Source organism: Polypterus senegalus, chromosome 2 (genome assembly GCF_016835505.1).
Source record: "Polypterus senegalus isolate Bchr_013 chromosome 2, ASM1683550v1, whole genome shotgun sequence".
NCBI classification, from domain to species: Eukaryota; Metazoa; Chordata; class Cladistia; order Polypteriformes; family Polypteridae; genus Polypterus; species Polypterus senegalus.
In genome coordinates, this window is record NC_053155.1 from 22219335 (window position 1) to 22238872 (window position 19538).

The 19538-nt window shown below is 40.7% G+C and overlaps 1 protein-coding gene across 3 annotated transcripts in view; it reads left to right on the forward strand.

Moving 5' to 3' along the window:
* Positions 1–19538, forward strand: part of runx1 (RUNX family transcription factor 1) — a 270658-nt gene that overhangs the window by 172616 nt on the left and 78504 nt on the right. For 2 of the 3 annotated variants that reach the window (XM_039743512.1, XM_039743513.1), the window contains exons 1-2: positions 17220–18436; positions 18908–19161. In XM_039743512.1, coding sequence (XP_039599446.1) covers positions 18409–18436; positions 18908–19161 — 282 coding nt within the window. In that variant the 5' untranslated portion in view covers positions 17220–18408. Of the gene's footprint in view, positions 1–17219; positions 18437–18907; positions 19162–19538 lie in introns of those variants that run through there. The other variant, XM_039743515.1, reaches the window with a different exon arrangement.

The following is a 19538-nucleotide window of genomic DNA, read 5'->3' on the forward strand; positions in this document are numbered from 1 at the left end:
GATGGATGGATATTAGTCAATATCACATTGAATTTGGATTTTGTTTTTGGACTTACATCGTGACAACACAACATTTAACTGCCCGTGAGTGAATTTCATTTCTTTCTCTCTATTAAATAAAAGGACTTTTTCAAATGTTTGCCTATGAGACTTGTTAATTGTCTTTGCAAAAGCTATTCTAATGGGTTAACATTTTAATGTGAATGACATATCAAAATCTCTTTTGTTGTCTAATGTTATCCGCGGAAGATGTGCAACATTACATTTGTTGGATACATTCTTCTTTCTACAGTAATTGGTGCGTTGTAAGACCGGACGGTGCTAACAGTTGTAGATATTCTTCATGATACTGTAAGCTGATGTTTTCATCTTCAGCACCTTCACCACCAACTGTTTCAGTGTAGTTTATTGATGCGCATTTAACCAATTTGCCTTGTAACCAATCAACATTTTTGGCATTCATTTGTTTGACTTCATTTTGTTTCTCAGTGCTAGGATTACCCGTGTACTCATTTCCTCTTTTGATAACCCTCTGTGATGAAACTCTTCACTAAGATTTGGACATAATATGTCTTCTTTTATTGGGAACTTAAAGTGAGGAAAACATAAAAATTTATAAGAGCTGAGAGTGCAGGTACTGTGTCTGACAAAAGCATTCACACGAATGAGAGGTGAGAGGACCGAGGGCGTGGCTGAATATGGTTGAGAGGAGGGCGGGACTTGAAAAAATCTCATGGCCAAAGTCTCGCGGGACTTGAAACTATGTCTTCCGAAAAGTCTTGTGTCGTTGCAGGATTTTTTTTTTATATAATAGAGAAATTAAAAGTCAAGCAAAATGACCCCTTTTATTGGCTGACTGAACACATTATAATATACAAGCTTTCGAGGCAACTCGGGTCCCTTCTTCAGTCAACTTGTAATTAATGAAGAAGGGGACGAAGCTGCCTTGAAAGTTTGCATATTGCAATCTGTTAAGTTAGCCAATAAAAGGGGCCATTTGGCCTGACATCTCATTGTGTCCAGAATGGCTAACACGGTATAACGTCCTAATGTTTTAAGCAAATGAAATAATTTAAAAAGATGTGTTCTTTGTTCACTCAGGAGTCATTTATTGAATAGTAGATCCCGTACCCATAAAGATACTAACACAGTCCAGGTAATTAATAACACAAGACAATTTATGAACAGAATTAAGCACACAGTGGAGAAAAGAACACAATACAAGAAACAAAATGAATGAAATCTTTGCCCCTTTGGGCCTACACATGCTTTCCAGGGATTTCTACCCAAGTATATAATTCAATATCTCCTTCCTACTTCCCAGTCTTCCTATTCCACAATATAATAACATCCTCTTCCTCCTTGCCAGATGAGGTTCTGCAGCTGAATGGCCACTTTGGCTGCTGGAGCCTAACTGGGCAAGCATCAGGCATAAGGCAGGAGCAACACCTGCAGAGGGCATCAGTCTGTCTGATCAGAACATTAGAAAGTTTCAGACAAGAACAGGCAGGCCATACAAGCCAACTAAGCTCACCCATCCTATCCACTTTATTCTTCAATAATAACATCAGGTCGAGTTTTGAAAGTACCTAAAGTGACTAATTCCATGCATCTGTGGTTCTCTACTTGAAGAAAAACATCCTAATGTTTGTGCAAAATTTACTCTTAGCAAGTTAGGCGGAGTGGTGGCTCTGTGGCTAAGATCTGCACTGGCAATCAGAAGGTTGCTGGTTTGAATCCTGTAAATGCCAATAAGGACTCTGCTCTGTTGGGCCCTTAAGTAAGGGCAATTGCTGATCGCTTTGAGTAGTGAGTAAAGCGCTATATAAATGCAAAAAAAAAAAAATTATTATTATTATTATTAAGTTTCCAACTGTGTCCCCGTGTTCTTGTTGAATGAATGCATCTGTGTCTTACACGTTTTTACTCATATAATCTCCTAAATGCACGTAGCTTCTTTCACTGTTTGAACTGCAGCACTATATTCCCATTTTCAAAGATTTCTAGGGCTTGCCTACCCCCTCGATATCGGCTGTCTTTCTAATGGCAGAGTGTCGTAATGACTTGTCAGAAGTCAGCATCATCGGCGGATTTCATTTTATTTTAAGTCTGTCATAATTAACCGCGCAGAGCATTCCAGCTGATTATCGTCGACAAGCAGACTAGCCCGTTAGTGTAAATCAAAATACATAAGCATTTATCGTTTATCTCCAAATGGCATCTTTGACAAGAAAAGGAGAAGCTGCGGCCGCGGTGCGTGTGAGCAGCCCGCCTGTCTGCGGCACTTCTCGTTATCTGGCGCAGCTGGGATCCCGCGGCGACTCGACTGTGGGGAGCCCGCCGCGCCCGACTCCGCCTCAGCATCCGGAGAACACGACTCGGCGGCTTCTCAGAGGACTGCGGCCGATCGACTGGGCACTGGCGAAAACACACAAAGCAGTCTTGTTAGGGTCGCAGAGCGTTACAAGTGCAGATCCAGTACGAGCGGCTGCATTAAACACGAATCTCGTCCACGTACTCACACTTTGACGCTTCGTGTTGGTGTGGCCTGGTGATTTCGGTTACGTTTTGCAATCCTCTACTAATCCGTTTCACGCCGCAGCTTTGTCGATTCTACATTTCTCAATGATGTGTTGCAATTCTTAATGAAATGGCTGAGATCTTTGACGAAAGGCACGTTACATTAACAATCTTTTTTTTTCTTTGATAAGGTTGACAAAGTGTACGTTTTGTAATCTGCGCAAACCCCTTCATGCTGTATGTTGCTTTATTAACTTTATTTTATTCTACACCACGATAACGTACGTGTTAGTTAGACTGGCAAGTTCCAATTGACTCGATGTGACTGAGCAAACCTGATCCCTGCCTCGCACCCGGACTCCCCACGACCCCGCAAGGCAGAAAATGGGATTCAACTATTTTACCTAAATGAACATAATAATGTGAATATGGCGAACAGCTGGCAATTTGGTAAAGGCATACCCTGGGGCAGAAAGGGGGTCACTGGAAAGGGGAAGAGGTTTATAATCTCAAAGTATATGGGCACGTAACACCCCAACGCCCACCTCTAAATCAGCACGCGCACAAGCACACCTCGCCCCCCCTTTGCAGGCGCCTTCAGACGAGCAGCGCATATCTAAAAGATAATGTCGGGGGGCAGCTACATTTAATGATTAAATCTGAACAGATGGAGGATAAGCGAACACCAGGAGACGTTTCAGGGCTTCGTTTAAGATTTGGGTTTGAGCCACAAAGATAGAATGGGGGGATTAACTGTAAAAGTAAACTTGGGGTCGGGTCAGGTCATATCGACATTTTAGTCGCTTTGTTAGACAAGTGTGACACTTGACATCATGCACTCGTAAAAAATAAAGCTGCTGAAGCGGTTGTTAAGCGCCATGACATAGGGGAGCCACAGCAAAAGAGCCATCATCATGACGGCTCCAGCAAGAACCTCGTGTTTATAAAACTGCTCAAAAAAAATTAAAGGAACACTTTAAAAACACATTAGATCTCAGTGAGGAAAACAAATCCTGCTGGCTCTCTCTACTGATCTGGTCTGATATGGTAATGTGTTAGGAACGAAAGGATGCCACATCGTTTGATGGTCATGATCAACCTACAGAGGGCTGAATTCAAAGACACCCCAAAAATCAAAGGGGAAAAAAAATGATAGTCCATTTTGCCAAAATTTCATTGCAGTAACTTCAAATCGTACTCAGTAGTTTGTATGCCCCCCATGTGTTTGTATGCATGCCTGACAACGTCCTAATGAGATGACAGATGGCATCCTGGGGGATCTCCTCCCAGATCTGGACCAGGGCATCACTGAGCTTCTGCACAGTCTGAGGTGCACCAAGGCGGCATCGGGTGGACCCAAATATAATGTCCCACCTAGAGGTGTTCTGTTGGATTGAGCTCAGGCAAGTGAACACGAGAGTCAGTCAATGGTATCAATTCTTTCATCTTCCAGGAACTGCCTGCATACTCTCGCCACATGAGGCCAGGCATTGTCGTGCACCAGGAGGAACCCAGGGCCCACTGCACTAGCACAGGGTCTGACAATGGGTCCAAGGATTTCATTTCATCCCAATACCTAATAGCAGTCAAGGTGCCGTTGTCTAACCTGTAGAGGTCTGTGCGTCCCTCCATGGATATGCCTCCCCAGACCATCACTGACCCACCACCAAACTGGTCATGCTGAACAATGTTACAGCGAGCATAACATTCTCCACGGCTTCACCAGACCCTTTCACGTCTGTCACATGTGCTCAGGGTGAACCTGCTCTCATCTGTGAAAAGCACAGGGCGCCAGTGGTGGACCTGCCAATTCTGGTATTTTATGGTAAAATTGAGCTCTATGGTGCTGGGCAGTGAGCAGAGGGCCCACTAGAGGACGTCAGGGCCATAGCCCAACCTCAAGAAGTCTGTTTCTGATTGTTTGGTCAAAGACATTCACACCAGTGGCCTGCCTGCTGGAGGTCATTTTGTAGGCTCTGGCAGTGCTCATCCTGTACCTCCTTGGCCAAATAAGTAGATACCGGTCAGTCCTGCTGATGGGGACCTTCTACGAGGGGCCCTGTCCAGCTCTCCTGGAGTAACAACCTGTCTCCTGGAATCTCCTCAATGCCGTTAAGACTGTGCTGGGAGACACAGAAAACCTTCTGGCAATGGTACGTATTGATGTGCCATCCTGGAGAAGTTGGACTACCATGTGCCACCTCTGTAGGGTCCAGGTATCACCTCATGCTACTGGTAGTGACACTGACCATAGGCAAATGAAAAACGAGTGGAAAAACAGATGAAGAGGGAAAAATGTTAGTGGCCTCCCTCCACCTATTAAACCATTCATTCCTGTTTTGGGGGTCATCTCAATGTTGCCCCTCTAGTGCACCAAAGCAGCTGAAACTGATGAACAAGCCCCTTAGCTACTTAACTGACCAGATCAATAGCCCACAAGTTTCACTGACTTGATGCTGCACTCTCATTATAAAGTGTGCCTTTAATTTTTTTGAGCAGTATATTTAAGTTTCTGCGGTGGGCTGGCGCCCTGCCCGAGGTTTGTTTCCTGCCTTGCGCCCCATGCTGGCTGGAATTGGCTCCAGCAGACCCCCGTGACCGTGTGTTGTAGGATATAGCGGGTTGGATAATGGATGGATGGATGGATATTTAAGTCTATACCAGGCTCCAGACACAGAAGATCTGTGAAATACAAAAAGGCTCCTGAGTTTTAAAGACTCTTGGTGTAAACAGCAGAGCAGACTGTAAGTTCAGCTTTTGTCGATCCATTTGTATTCTGCTGGGTAGCCCAATGTACATTAAAGATATCTCTTTTGTCCGCATATTGGGAGATATTTAAAAAGCCCAGAGAACCAATTCTATATGCAAAGAATACTTCCCAGAATGAAATGGTTCTTTACCAAGCAAGGGAACCGCACAACTCAGTAAAGTGCCCATTTTTAGACATGCAGTGCCCGCTTAATCCAAGTCAGAGTCTATGCCTGCAGCAGTGGGCACAAGACAGCAACTTACTGTGTGCCAGCTGATCACAGGGCTCATCCAGACACACACACACACACTTGGAATCTTCTACAACTCTGTGATGGCCATTGTGGTAACATCATTTCAAGAAAGGCCCACCGAATCAATAAGCTGATTCAGAAGGTATGCTCTGTTATGGGATGCACTTGGGACCCCCTGCAGGAGGTACACTCTGAAAAATGAAGGGTCCCAAAGCGGTTCATCAGAGTGATGCCCTATAGGGGATTTTTTTTTTTGGTTTGGTTCCTAAATGAATCATCCACTATCTCTGTGAAGGTTCCAGAAGTTACTTTTAATTTACATCCATAGGTGGTTCCAAAAATACCAAATAGATGTTAACAGATTTGTGAAATACCAAATGGGTTTCCGATTCTAAATGGACTCTTGCTGAGTAACACAATATAAATTTGGGTTTTTCTTGATCTGTCAGTACCCCATGTAATGGAAGCCAAGGATGGGCTTATATCTCAGTTGGACTTAGTAATGGACGGAGAGCGTCAGCGGACGGGTGGCCCAGCTAAGATGGTTGGTGTCTCGTTTCTCAGTCAGGATGATATACTGGAAGGACAAGTGGTGAATGCCTTCCGGGGCCATTGGCTGAAGTTGTGTCTAGGTTCGGAGATCTGAGACGCCCCCTACAGGCTACACTGGCTTGGTAGGCCACTATACATTAACAATTTCTGTTTTGTTCACATAAATAAATAAATAAATAAATAACCTTTACAAAGCCCAAATAGTTCATTTCACATGCAAATAATCCTTCACAGAAAGAAATCAATCTTTGTCAAGCTATGGTTCAATGTGGACCCAGTAAAGTGACATTAAAGTACCAGTATATTTAAGAGTGAAGTAGTGGAGGAGAACAGAATGAACAAAAAAAACTGAGTGCCATTATGAACAATGCTGTACATCCTCTCTGAAACAGCAACACTGAGGATTTTCAGCCAAAGGATTATTCAACAGAAGTGTGTCAAAAAACATGTCTGGGGGTCCTTCATACCCACAGCAATATGCGTGTATAATGACTCACTGTGGCTGGGACTGTGCATCAAATCATAACTTTTCTTTCTTTTTAGTAATTCTGGTGTGTATTTGAGAGAGTGAGGTTGTTGCTTGGCATTATACAATACTCTATATTTATATTTATTTGTTTATTTATTTATTTATTTATTTATTTTAAGAGCTTCTGCAAAAAGCCACATTTCCACTGTGGGACAAGTGAAGTGCTATCTATCTATCTATCTATCTATCTATCTATCTATCTATCTATCTATCTATCTATCTATCTATCTAGCAATATAGAGTCTTTCACATCTATCTATCTATCTATCTATCTATCTATCTATCTATCTATCTATCTATCTATCTATCTAGCAATATAGAGTCTATCACATCTATCTATCTATCTATCTATCTATCTATCTATCTATCTATCTATCTATCTATCTATCTAGCAATATAGTGTCTTTCACATCTATCTATCTATCTATCTATCTATCTATCTATCTATCTATCTATCTATCTATCACACCGGAACAGCGTGAAAACTGTTACACAGTCAACGACTAGGCACGAGATTCAAACAGAGTCCGAGTAGCACTAACCGCTGCGGCACCGCTCTGCTCGTCTTCTATATATAGTAAGGGATAGGAAACACTGCCTTCACTTCTCTATCTCTGCGCGCGTTAAATCGGCTTGTGAAATTGAGTTTGCTGTCATGATTAATTTAAAAATACTAACTACATACTAAAGAGATGATTGAACGGGGCCTCGATTTAAAAAGTAATGTACAACATGAACTTAAAGGGTAACACGTTGAATGTACTGAAGGCTGAACAGCACAAGATTTAAATTGTAGTCAAACTGTATGGCTGAAGACGTCATGGTTCTGGAGTTTTCATAGGCGTACACAATATAATCGCCAGTGTTACAGGAAGTCTAAATTTACATTTAACTGTTTATACTTATGATGATGGTGCTGCTAGTTTAACACTGACTATTTTGCCTTGTGCGTATTCTGTTTCTCTTCCTAATGCATCAACTGGCACATCTAAATTAGGAGAGTGTGTGCCTCCGGGTGCGTCCCTAACTTGCGGCCATTGCTGTCCGGATTGGCTCCTGCGGCCGCGACGCAGCATTAATCATTTGATGAGTTATGACCGTGCAGTCCATTGTTCGATGGACTTGAACAGAAGTGTGCAGATTGTGACAGCGACAGTGTTACTCGTGGCGCAGTGAATAGCGCAGCTGCCTTAAACTAAGCGCTTCGACTATTGAGAAAAGCGCGATATAAATGTAAAGAGTTGTTATTACACAAGTGTTACCCGTTAGGACTCAAACGTTTGTAGCCCCCTGGTCGTTAGGGTCTGAGTAACGTCACGTTCTTCAAAAAAAATGGAACTGAGTACAAGAAGAGCAGTTCCACTTTAAAGCAATGCGTATCTTCTACGGGGCTACTGGATAACACAGATGTTCTTGAATGACGCTGTTTTCACCGGCAAATTAGGTGTTATTATTTAATGTTTGCAAAATGAATGCTTCTGTTGCAAATAAAAATAACTTCTCATTTGCGGCAAATGCTGTAAAGTCGATATTTCCTCGTGACTACTCCCCAAACTGTTGTACAAAGAAACTTTGAAGCACAAGTGTGTCGTATTTGAGAGTGACAAGGTGAGGAAGTGTCGCCTTACAACTCCAGAGCCCTGAGAGTCCTAAGATCTCAACTCCATATTGAGTTGGAACCTTAGGTTTTGCTCCCGTTTTTGCCATAAGTTCTGTCTCATTCAACTGAATTATGGAGGTCTGATAACGGGTGGACGGAAATTGTGAGGATTTGTTTGCGTGTGTGCGTGTGTGTCCAGTGTATTTCTGTCCTAGCATATCGCGGCGTCAGTAAATGCAGAATTGTTTTAACCACCCATCCAATTCCCCGTCTCTCAATCGGTTTTTTGAACTCTCTTTTAAAGGCAATAGCTTGCAATTGAAATGCTGTACGATCACTAGGGTTTTTTTTTTTGTCTAAACCAAGCTAATGCGGTATCTGCCCCTAAGGTGCACCACAGCTTTCCTTCGTGTCGAGTTGATTTCCTTCCTTTCGCCACAAGCGGACAGGTGCATGAAAAAAGCCTTGTTAAGCGGAGAAAGGACTCGCTTGAGGTGCGCTTGTGGCTGGGGAGAGCTGCCTCAACCGAAGCCGCTGATGGCTGGCTGGCGTGTGCAGCCCTGCAAGTATGGCGCAACCACGAACGAAAACCGACTCCTAGAGAGCGAATAAAAGGCTCTCAGAAAGTTCACCTGAAAAACACGTTCATTTAATGTTGATATACAAGTGAAATAATCTTTTACAAAAATGGAACGCATATACTCTTCGTCAAAGTACATAGTAGTGGCAGTAACAGGAGTAATGCAACATCGTGTATGCAGAGGAGAGTAACATACTGCAGAGTTCAAATCGTTATAAATAACACTCAAGTAGTCAGACTGGGTCAACAAATAAATAAATAAATAAATAAATAGTCTTCCTGTGATGGTAATGTGAGGGTACTGTCGCTCGTTTTAAGTCAAAAGGCGTAGCGGCCACTATGTCAAGACTTACTTTCTAGTGGTGCTCCAAAGATGCAATGCCGTCCCGATTTGAAAACCATCTATTATCTATTATATAGTGCCTTCTCTATCTATCTATCTATCTATCTATCTATCTATCTATCTATCTATCTATCTATCTATCTATCTATTATATAGTGCCTTCTCTATCTATCTATCTATCTATCTATCTATCTATCTATCTATCTATCTATCTATCTATCTATCTATCATTTCCCGTTTACCTCTGCATATATCTATGTTTGTTTGTCTGAATAAATAAATCTTAGCAGCTTTGACCTAATTGTAAACATGCATAATTCTCTTGAAATTGGTATGAGAGTATTTTGAAGTGAATGGAATCACTGACATTCCATCTCTGTTTTCAACATAATTTGAAAGAGCTCGTTATGCAATGAATGAATGGGATATTTGTCACTATGATCATCGCTCCGTGTTTTCAACGGTTCTAAAATGGCACTTTACTGCGTTGTGTGCTTCCACTGCTTGATTAAAAAATATTTCATTCTGGAAAGAGATTTTTTTTTTTCATTATTACAAATAAAATGAGTTCAGAGAGCTTTGAAAAAGTTCTTCACATTAGAAAAAACAGAAATGTTTCATGTACATAAAAGGCTAATAGCGGAATATTAACAAGAAAACCTCAGCGGTGATATTACATTAAGTAAGAGTCCTTTTAAAATCAGGGACCCAGTGTGATCTCACAAAGCTGTTATCTCGTCCATTTCATGGAGCCTGTCTACAAAAAAAATAAAAATACTTTGGCACCTTTATTTTGCAGTGTTTATTTACACTTGTATATTCAGACTTTGAGCGTTTCCAAATGCCCCTTAATTATGAATATTACACATCTTTTTAAAATTAATATTTTCTTTTGAATTCATAATCTTAAGGGTATACTTTAACAATGCAAAGTAAATACACCCATGAATACATTTTATATACACCCTGGGAACAGAGTGTGAATGTCCAGTATTCAATTTATTATTATATACGGCACAAAACTGCAAATGTGACAACGCTAACCGTATATATATATATATATATATATATATATATATATATATATATATATATATATATATATATATATATATATATATATATATATATATATATATATATACATACTGTTATAGTAAATACTAAAACCTGAACTATTTTATGCATTTCTCTTCTATCATTCCTGTTACGATTAAACCCCCCTGTTAGTTGTTTAAGAAGAGTGAATTTAGTTCATTCAGACTCTTCAAACAAGGCGCCATGTATCACACCTTTAGGTCTTGATATATTTATTCTGGAGCCTGTTTTTCTCCCATTCCATAGTCTTTGCTATCCCGTGATAATCCCACCATCCCCAGCAGCCCTGGATGGGACGTCTGCTAGCCTCAGTATTGAACTCACAGCCACACTTCACTCGCACAGAACTAATTCGGAGGTACCGATAATTTGATCATTTTTATTTAGAAAACGGGAAGAAACCCACAGTACGCTGTGTGAACAGAATCCTCGCAGAAAACGGGGAACACGTGAAAACTCCATAAAACCTCTGAATGCGCAGTGCAAGTTCAGCGCCAGTGATGTCTCATCGGTCCACAGTCTCCTGATTCTGTAACGCACTCCATTTTATGAGAGCAGAGAAAGACAAATGTGATCGGGTCTGGCATATTAACAATCCTCTCTCTGTGAAGAGTATTGTGCAATTTAACAAAAATAAATAAATACATAAATAATAATAATAATAATAATAATAATAATAATAAGAAGAAGAAGAAGAAGAAGAAGAAGAAGAAGAGGCGAAAGGCAGGTTTAAAGGATGCGTTAAATGAACTTATTTGGAAATTTCTCAAGTAATAGTAATTAAATCCTCTGAATTGTTGTGGACAGCAGTTTTTTTTTAATACTTGGAAAACTGTATGAAAGAGAAATTTAAATCGGAATATGCGTGAAGAAACAAAAATGAAAACGTAAATCAAAGTTATAAGAGGTGCAGGTTTTGATATTTAAGAATTCACATATTTGATTGCATATTATATATATATATTATATATATACACACACACATTATTAAATATACTGGTTCTTGAGTGATTCTTTACTGGGTTCGGTGGTTCCTTATAAAAACCATGGCTTAACATTCTAGAAAGAGATCTTTGCATAAGAAATTGGTTCTTTGGGCTCTGAAAAGGGTCGTAATAAGGGAAAAAAACATAAAGCGTTTATGTATATCAGGCTACCTAACAGAACACTAATAGATTAAGATGACGGAATGCAGCGGAGTTCTTTTAAAATCAGGATCCAATTTTATTTATTTTTTTTCAATCTGTTATCTTTTGGTACTTATGGAACCTGTTAGAGATCTAAATATAAGGTTCTTTCTGAAAGTTTCACATGGACGATCCTTTTGGAAAGCAAAATGATTCCCCCATAGCATCGCTCTGCAGAGCCACTTTGGCACCTTACTTTTTAAGATTGTGGGTCCAAGTTCTTCTGGTTTATTTATCTTGGTCACTCCGTCTCCCATGAGTGGCATTGCATTGCTCTGTTTGTTAATGCGGTGTCAGTGCTGCTACACTTTTAAAAGTAATGGTGCCAGAGCGATGCCATGAGACAGCCATCTCTAATTCCTAAAAGGACTATCCATATGAAGGGTTCAGGACACAAAAGTTAGGCTCATAACGTGCTGCATAAGTAGATAAAAACCGAGTTGTGAAATACCAGTGAGCTGCTGATGTTAAAAATCCTCCTGCTGCAGGCAACAGCACAGACTGAGTGCAGGTTTTCTTGTTCTGTTACCCTGCTATAGGTTGCCTATACTTATAATTAAAGATTTCCATTTTCTCCACATATTAGGCACCTTATCAAAGCTCAGTTTCTTATATAAACAGGAATGAAACCTTTTTTGTCAAGCAACACCCCAGGAAATGACCATTACAGAACCGTTATTTCTAAGAGTGTATGAGCAACAGCTGCCTGTAAAACTGTAACGAAGTGAACTTGGTTCGGAAAAATGAATGAATCACAAACAGAGTAAGATTAAATGTCCCTCAGTGAAGCGGCAAAGGTACACTATACGTTGTTGAACAACTGAATTAAATGTTACACATATTATTATTATTATTATTGTTATTATTATTATTATTAAGAAATATAAGTGACATGTACAACGTTAGCTAAATATTGAACCAGTTCACTTATTAGTAACTGCTTAGGTTTCTTTTCCGTTTTATTTTTTGGCAGGGAGCTCAGAATCCTTTTCTTCGTCTAATCGGAGACTCCATACTGTGATAAAATTTACAGCTAACTGATAAGAAAGGACAGTAAAAGTGTCCGGGCACACAAGTCGGATGATGAATAGTGCTTTCTTTCTTTCTTTGTACTACAGGGTGTGAATACTTTTGCAAGGTGTTGCGTGCAGGGACCATCTATGGTCGCATTTCTATAATATTGGTAGAGACAAAACGCTGAAATCGGAGAAATTATCATTACAGATCCACTTATGGGTAGCTGGGTCGGTCAGTAACGCGGGTCGGGGCTCAAACGAACAAGCAGTGACAGCGGAACGAAGGGTCAATATCGAGACATAGAAGACGTTTACTTGTTTCGCTGTTGAAGTCCTAAATGTATTTATCTCGGAGGTTCTTCGAGCCATTTTCGCCATCGATGAGCGTTTCTTTCTCTGCCTGAAGAAAAAGACGTTTAAATGTAATATTAGGAGAATCCCATTATTTATACTTAGGAAAAAGAGTTTCGGATTCCTGTTACAATCTTTACGCTAACATTGGCAGATGACTAATTATAAGGGATCCTAATACCCGTCCGTCCATTATTAGAACCCTCTTATTTCAAAGAAAGTCGGATGGTGTAAGTAGTTTTCTTTCTTTCTTTCTTTCTTTCTTTCTTTCTTTCTTTCTTTCTTCATATACTTCTGGGTTTTTTATTATTATTATTTCATTTTTTTGTGTGTGTTTTTGTTTTGATAGAACGGTATAGAAGGCCGCCAACAGCTGATGTGTAAACCACTAAAAGAGGCGCACTGGCCAGACAGGCCAATAACGTGCAGTGACGTAAGACGGACACGAAACACAGCAGTTCGAACCACCACTTTCGATAAATGAAACACTTTTGCTTGTTTAGCCGCTGAATTGCTTCGTTTATTTAGCTGAAAGGTTCTTCGAGCCATTTTCACCGTTGATGGCAATTTATTTCCTTTACCAGAAAAAAAAAAACGGGGCGTTTAAATGTTAATTTAGCGCAATCCCACTTGGGTGAAGACGTTTTGCGTTCGGTTACAGAGTTCATCCCGAACACTTACAGCACTCAAATACCCATCCGCCCATTATTTGAGCCCTCTTCTTCCAAATCAGGATAGTGGGAGATCACGTTAATCGTCTTATTCAGTTTGAACCATCTCACGATCGTGAAAACTACGTTATTTCAATAAAACGTTGCAATTCTTTTTCACCTTTTGCACGTTTGTTTGTCTTCTTATATTTATCTTTTTGCGTTCTGTCTTGTCCTTGTATGTTGTACAAATACTGTTAAGACAAATTCCTAGTACACATCTACCTGGCCAATAAACTGAAAACTGATTGTGATTTACTATGCTTCGTTTACTTTCCAAAACAAATAAAATCACACGGCCCGGAAAATAACAATTAATTGAAATATATAATTATTTAAACTCAGAGAATAGTATACAAACTATACAAAAATCTATTACAATTTTCTGGTATTACGACCCTTAATTAGTAACTTTGCATTTCGGCTGCAATTGGAATGAAACTTAACACAGACAGCATGTTTCAATACGAGTAAAAAGAATCTGAAAACTAGCGTTAAGTTTCCTTAAAGTTTACTCGAGCATTTTAGTTTTTACTCATAATATTCAATATTGGATGAGAGCTGCTCGTTTTTGCCGGTGCAAATTTGGTAAATAACATTTTTCTTTTCATTGCAATATTGTAATTTTGCCGAATCGAAATGTATGTCTAATTTAAAAGGTGTTTTGAGATACCGAGAAATTAATATAAACAATACGATAATGATATGATGTTTGCTCTGTAAATTCGAAGATGAGATGGGATGACTGATTCATCATTATATGCAGTTGAAAAGAGAATTGAATTACGCTGAAATGCAATTACAAAAATGTGGTATGCGGAGTTGCACAATACGTGTGTGTGTATCCAGCAAATATAATTAAGGAATCAAGAGCAAGATACTATGAATACAGTGATAAGAATGTCAGTTGGATATATCTGAACAAGCATAAGCCGATGTGAGATGACCTGTTCATTTTTATATTTAGTTGAAAACAGAATTGAATTACTGCGAAATGCAATTATTGAAAATGGTATACGGAAGTGCACCGTTAATATGTAAGGCATATCGAGCAAACAAGAGATCAAGGCATAATATAAATTAGGATAACAATTAATTTCATGAATAAACAGAATGCATTTGAATAAGTATGGCACGTTCACTTTTATATCTAGTCAAAACGAGAACTGAATTATTGAGAGGGAGATGCGATTACAAAATAATGGTGTGCACGGTTGCGCCACAGAATTAGAAAGCAACACAAAACAACGAAGTGATGAAATTCTGCACGCCTAGACACGGGTTGGGGCGATGACATGATTTTTATTGACCCTACCAGAATCTGATATATAAATTTCATAAAATATATCTAACGATGACCCGCAATGCCATTTGCTGCCCGAGGAGATAAACACTTAGGCCTCCACTTCATCCATCACAGTATTCTGGTGCACACGGGAATCAATGAAGCGACTTGTTCTGTAAAGAGCAGCGCTGGCACCTAATTCTTATAAGCAGATGACGAAAATGGTGTCCACTAGGCACTATAAAAATAGGTAGGTAGTTAGATAGAAGAATGAAAGCCAGCAGACAGAAAGATGGAAGGCCAGATAGATAGATAGATAGATAGATAGATAGATAGATAGATAGATAGATAGATAGATAGATAGATAGATAGATAGATAGATAGATAGATAGATAGATAGTGTGACGAAGTGTTAGTTCTTTGCATTTCAAGCCCTGAGGTTGTGGGTTCAAATCCTGCTGATGCTGTTTGACCATGCGGAAGTCACTTAACCTACCTGTGCTCCTATTCAAAAAGTCAGAAAAGAACGTAACCAATTATACCTCAAATATTCAAATTCGCCCTCGATAAAAGCGCCAGTCAAATAATAAAGCCGCAATAGTTTAGAAATGTGTAGTTTCTTAAAGGCAGGTGGACTACTGCCCCGTCCACTGTTGAGAGTCGCTCCTGTGTAATTCAAGTGACGGTCTATTCATTACATTTTAATGCCATTCTATTGGCAAATAATAACAGCCAAGCAGGGCACTGCTTTATTAGGTGATCTGCCCAGTTATAAGTCGTCAACATTTTTTAATACACTGCAAAGTACAGTATTATAAAGATAACGTATATAACATTCACGCACAAGTTTTACGTGCCATTTAAATTCTCCTTTCTAATGAAATTATGACATTCCCTGCCGAGGTTACAGCAGTCATGCAGGTGCCAAAGTGGTTCCTGAAGCAGCGATGCCATAGGGGAACCATTTTTGGCTATCAAAGGAACCATCCAGGTCCCAGAAAGAACATTTATTTACTTAGACCAGTAACCCGTTTTTCAACTACACAAGAAATGAATAACAGGTTTGAAAAAATGAAATACGTTCTTGATTTTAAAAGGACCGCTGCCTATAATGGCACGGACTAAATTCTGGTTTTCCTGACTTGATACTATCGGGCTATAGGCACGTTTATTTTTCCTGACTGACGCTTTTATCCAGGGCGACTGGCAACATTTACGATACAGTTGGTTACGCTTCTTTTTATGGGTTCCGATTGGAGCACATGGAATTTATGTGACTTGCTCAGGGTCATACAGTGTGAGCTGCGGGATCTAAACCCACAGCTTCAGGGTTTGAGGTCCAAAGCCAAAACCAATACACCACACTGCATTGCATGCGATGCGACTTACTATAGACTTACTATGCAATAATATTGTCCGCGTATTAGGAATGCCTAAAGATTCAATGATATATATAAAGAACTCCTACCGAAGTGAAACTACACAACCCAGTAAACGGAACCAGTATTTTAAACACTGCAGTCCCGAAAGGTCACATTCTTCTTCGAATCGTGCATCTTTTTCATTTTCAAAGAGCAACAAGGATTTACACAATTCCATTTAGAACTAGACGAATAAAGTTTGACAACAAAAGCCAGTGGATAACAAACCCAATTTAAAAGAATCGAAAACAGCAAAGCCTCGACGAGTTCGATCAAAGCGTGAGTGAGAGTGCTCTCCGTGAAGCTATCTGCTGCCCCCTGCCGGCCATTGAGTACATGTACTTTTAGAAGCTTTCTTTTTCTTTTTCTTTCTTTCTTTCTTTCTTTCTTTCTTTCTTTATGATTTTGTTATTGTTATTAATAACTTCAGTGTGTGTTTTCTATAGAGCTCTCAGTGAAAGGCTCTCCATAAATGAAAACCGCATAAATGGCGTATCGAAATAGATATTTAAGATGTTTCTTAAAAACTTTATCTCTCTGAACTATCGGGCTTATTTGAGGCACCTGCGCCCGCTGGGTTTGTTTTCTTTGAGGAGACAAAAGGTGTTGCTAGTGAGGACTACGGGACAGCAACTGGATTTCTTATCGGAAGTTCACATGCGTTAGACGGCTAAGGGTAGGGGGAATTCCCCTTGACTCATTTTAATGTGACTTTTAAATGTGTACTGGGAGCTACACATGTGTACTGGTTGTGATGCTGTGTCGAGACTCTGGTTGGACGCATCTATCCTTATTTTCTAATACACGATCTGAGCTTTAATTAACCCAAAGATACGATATTCTTGTCGTGAGACATGAGGCATGGGACAACTGCACAAAAGCCAGAGTTCGAGTCCGATTTTTTTTAACAATTCCTGTTTATTTGTATAGTTTACACATCCAAAAATGCCTCACCTGCTACGAAAGGGTGCTCTGTTTCAAAGTACGCCCACACGTGTCTATAAAGGCTCGATTGCTTTGCTGATTGAGGGGTGGGGTGAAAGCAGTCCTGATGCAAAAATACGAGCGAATGCGCGAACCCTAGACAGTCAGACTCAGCTGAACTTCAATGTGCGTCTCTTTTACTTCTCATGGTAGCGGGAGCTACGTTTCTTTCCCTTCCTGGATAATTCTGCATGCCGCGGGCAGCAATAAACCCTAAGCATCCCATTGAGGTAGCGCCTCGAAAGGCTGACGCGCTAACTCCGCCCCGTTTCGGAAGAGTCTCCGCCTCCTCGAAGCTGTGGCGCTAGCACGGTGTATGCAAATCCGCATTCCTTCGGAGAGCGCGCTGACAGTAAAAGTGACTTCACTTCCAGGCAATTTCATTCATATAGATCTGCGTGGAGAAGCGTGTGAGCCTACGGAGGGAAAAAAAAACTGTCGAGAGAGGACACAAGGAGCGAGGTGTTGGTGCCAGGTCTCGCGATTAGTAGTGACCGAGGGTGTCCAACCTTTCTCAGGTGGCTTGTGGATCGTGTGGTCCAAATTGATGAACTGCGAATTTATTACCCGGAGGGACTGTTGGCCTTTCCATTGGAACCAAACGGAGAAAGACTCCCATCGGACCCAAGGAGGGTGTTCTGAAAAACATCGGACCAGTACCTGCTCCACCTGCTGAGCCTTTTAGATCCGGCCGTGGGCAGGACGCCACAGGAAGGAGCCGTTGCTTTCCCTACTTTGGTCGTGCCATTTGCTGATGACTCACCGTCGCCACTTCTGTTCTAGGGGGCTTTCTGTTCCCATTTTAAGTTTCACAAAGCTGTGACGGTTGTTTTTTTTTTTTGTTTTTGTTTGTTTTGTTTTTCTCTCTCGCGCGCGCGCGTGCGCTCTTTTTTTTCAAGATCGGCTGTTGTAAACAGGAGTGCGTGCAGCTGTGATGCCATCCTTCTCCGCTCTCCTCAGTGCCCGCACCTAAAAGACACAAAAAGGGGAGGGGGTCCCAGATCTACAGCTAACAAAAAAGTGGGCGGGACTCGACTCACCCAAAGCTCTATTCGCCCCGCAGCTCTCTTGATTTGATTTAAAGCAAAAGGCTTACAAAACTTACCTGCAGAAGAAGAGCCGTCCACCCCAAATGCTTGGCAGAGTTTTTTTAAGAGGATTCTGAACGGAGATCTTCTGTGCTTTAACTGGGAGACATTAACAGGTGGAATAAAGTGGAAGTAAGCAGCCATGGTTTTCCTGTGGGATGCGAAATACGGTACGGAGATCCTTTACTTATGTATCAATTTTGAGCGTCTGTGCATGTGTGTGTGTTTGTGGTCTTTATGAGCAAAGTGCAGCAGTGCATTCACTTTTTAGAATAAACCACAGAATGCACAATGTCGCAATATTAGAGCTTAATAAAAATCCACCTGCAAAGTCTACTGGCCTTTGCATACCCGCACAAGTGGTATGAATGTGTGAGCAATGCCTCCATATATCAAATATGTCTCCATGTTGTCGTGATCAGTCGACTGATAATACAGTTTGTACATTTGTCATGTGCTCTGTAAAGATTTTCACCGATAACCTTCGTGTGTAGTAATCTGCACTGCCTTTGACTTTCAGCTTGGTCCAGCCGGGACCTTTGGGGAAAAATAAAGTATAGCTGACAAGCACCGCATGGCACAATGCCAGGGATGAACGTATCCGGGCTGAAGGGCCTTTCTACTTTGTGTTTCCTGTACAGATGCTGCTCCGGGACGCAGGTTCACCCCGCCTTCGACCACACTGAGTCCCGGGAAGATGAGCGAAGCCCTTCCTCTGGCGGGGCAGGAGAACAGCGCGGCGCTGGTGGGCAAGCTACGCGTGGCGGACAGGAGCATCGTGGAGGTCTTAGCGGACAACCCGGGGGAGCTGGTCAGGACGGACAGCCCCAACTTTCTGTGCTCTGTCCTGCCAAACCACTGGAGGTGCAATAAGACGCTGCCCATCGCCTTTAAAGTAAGTTCGGACACTCTTTTCTTTTTCATCATCCTCATATTTTTAAGAGTGATAGTAGTTATAGTACTACTGCTGATTTGGTCCCTTTATGTTATTATCGTTGCTGCTTTACTTTTATACCCATATTTTCAGAAACCTTATGGCCCACATGATCTGAACATCAATACTGCTTGTTAATAATTAAGTTTAATCTATTAATTAACATTGATTAAGAACGAGAAATGTAGTGTCCGTAATACCAAGAGCCTCTGGTCCTCACCACCTCTGATACATCTCCAGTCATTTCGATGTGTTTTTATAGTGACTTTTATCTATCGGATCCCCGTCCATCTGCCTTTATAGTGCCTGTCATATCTGCCTATTATTATGTCCACTTT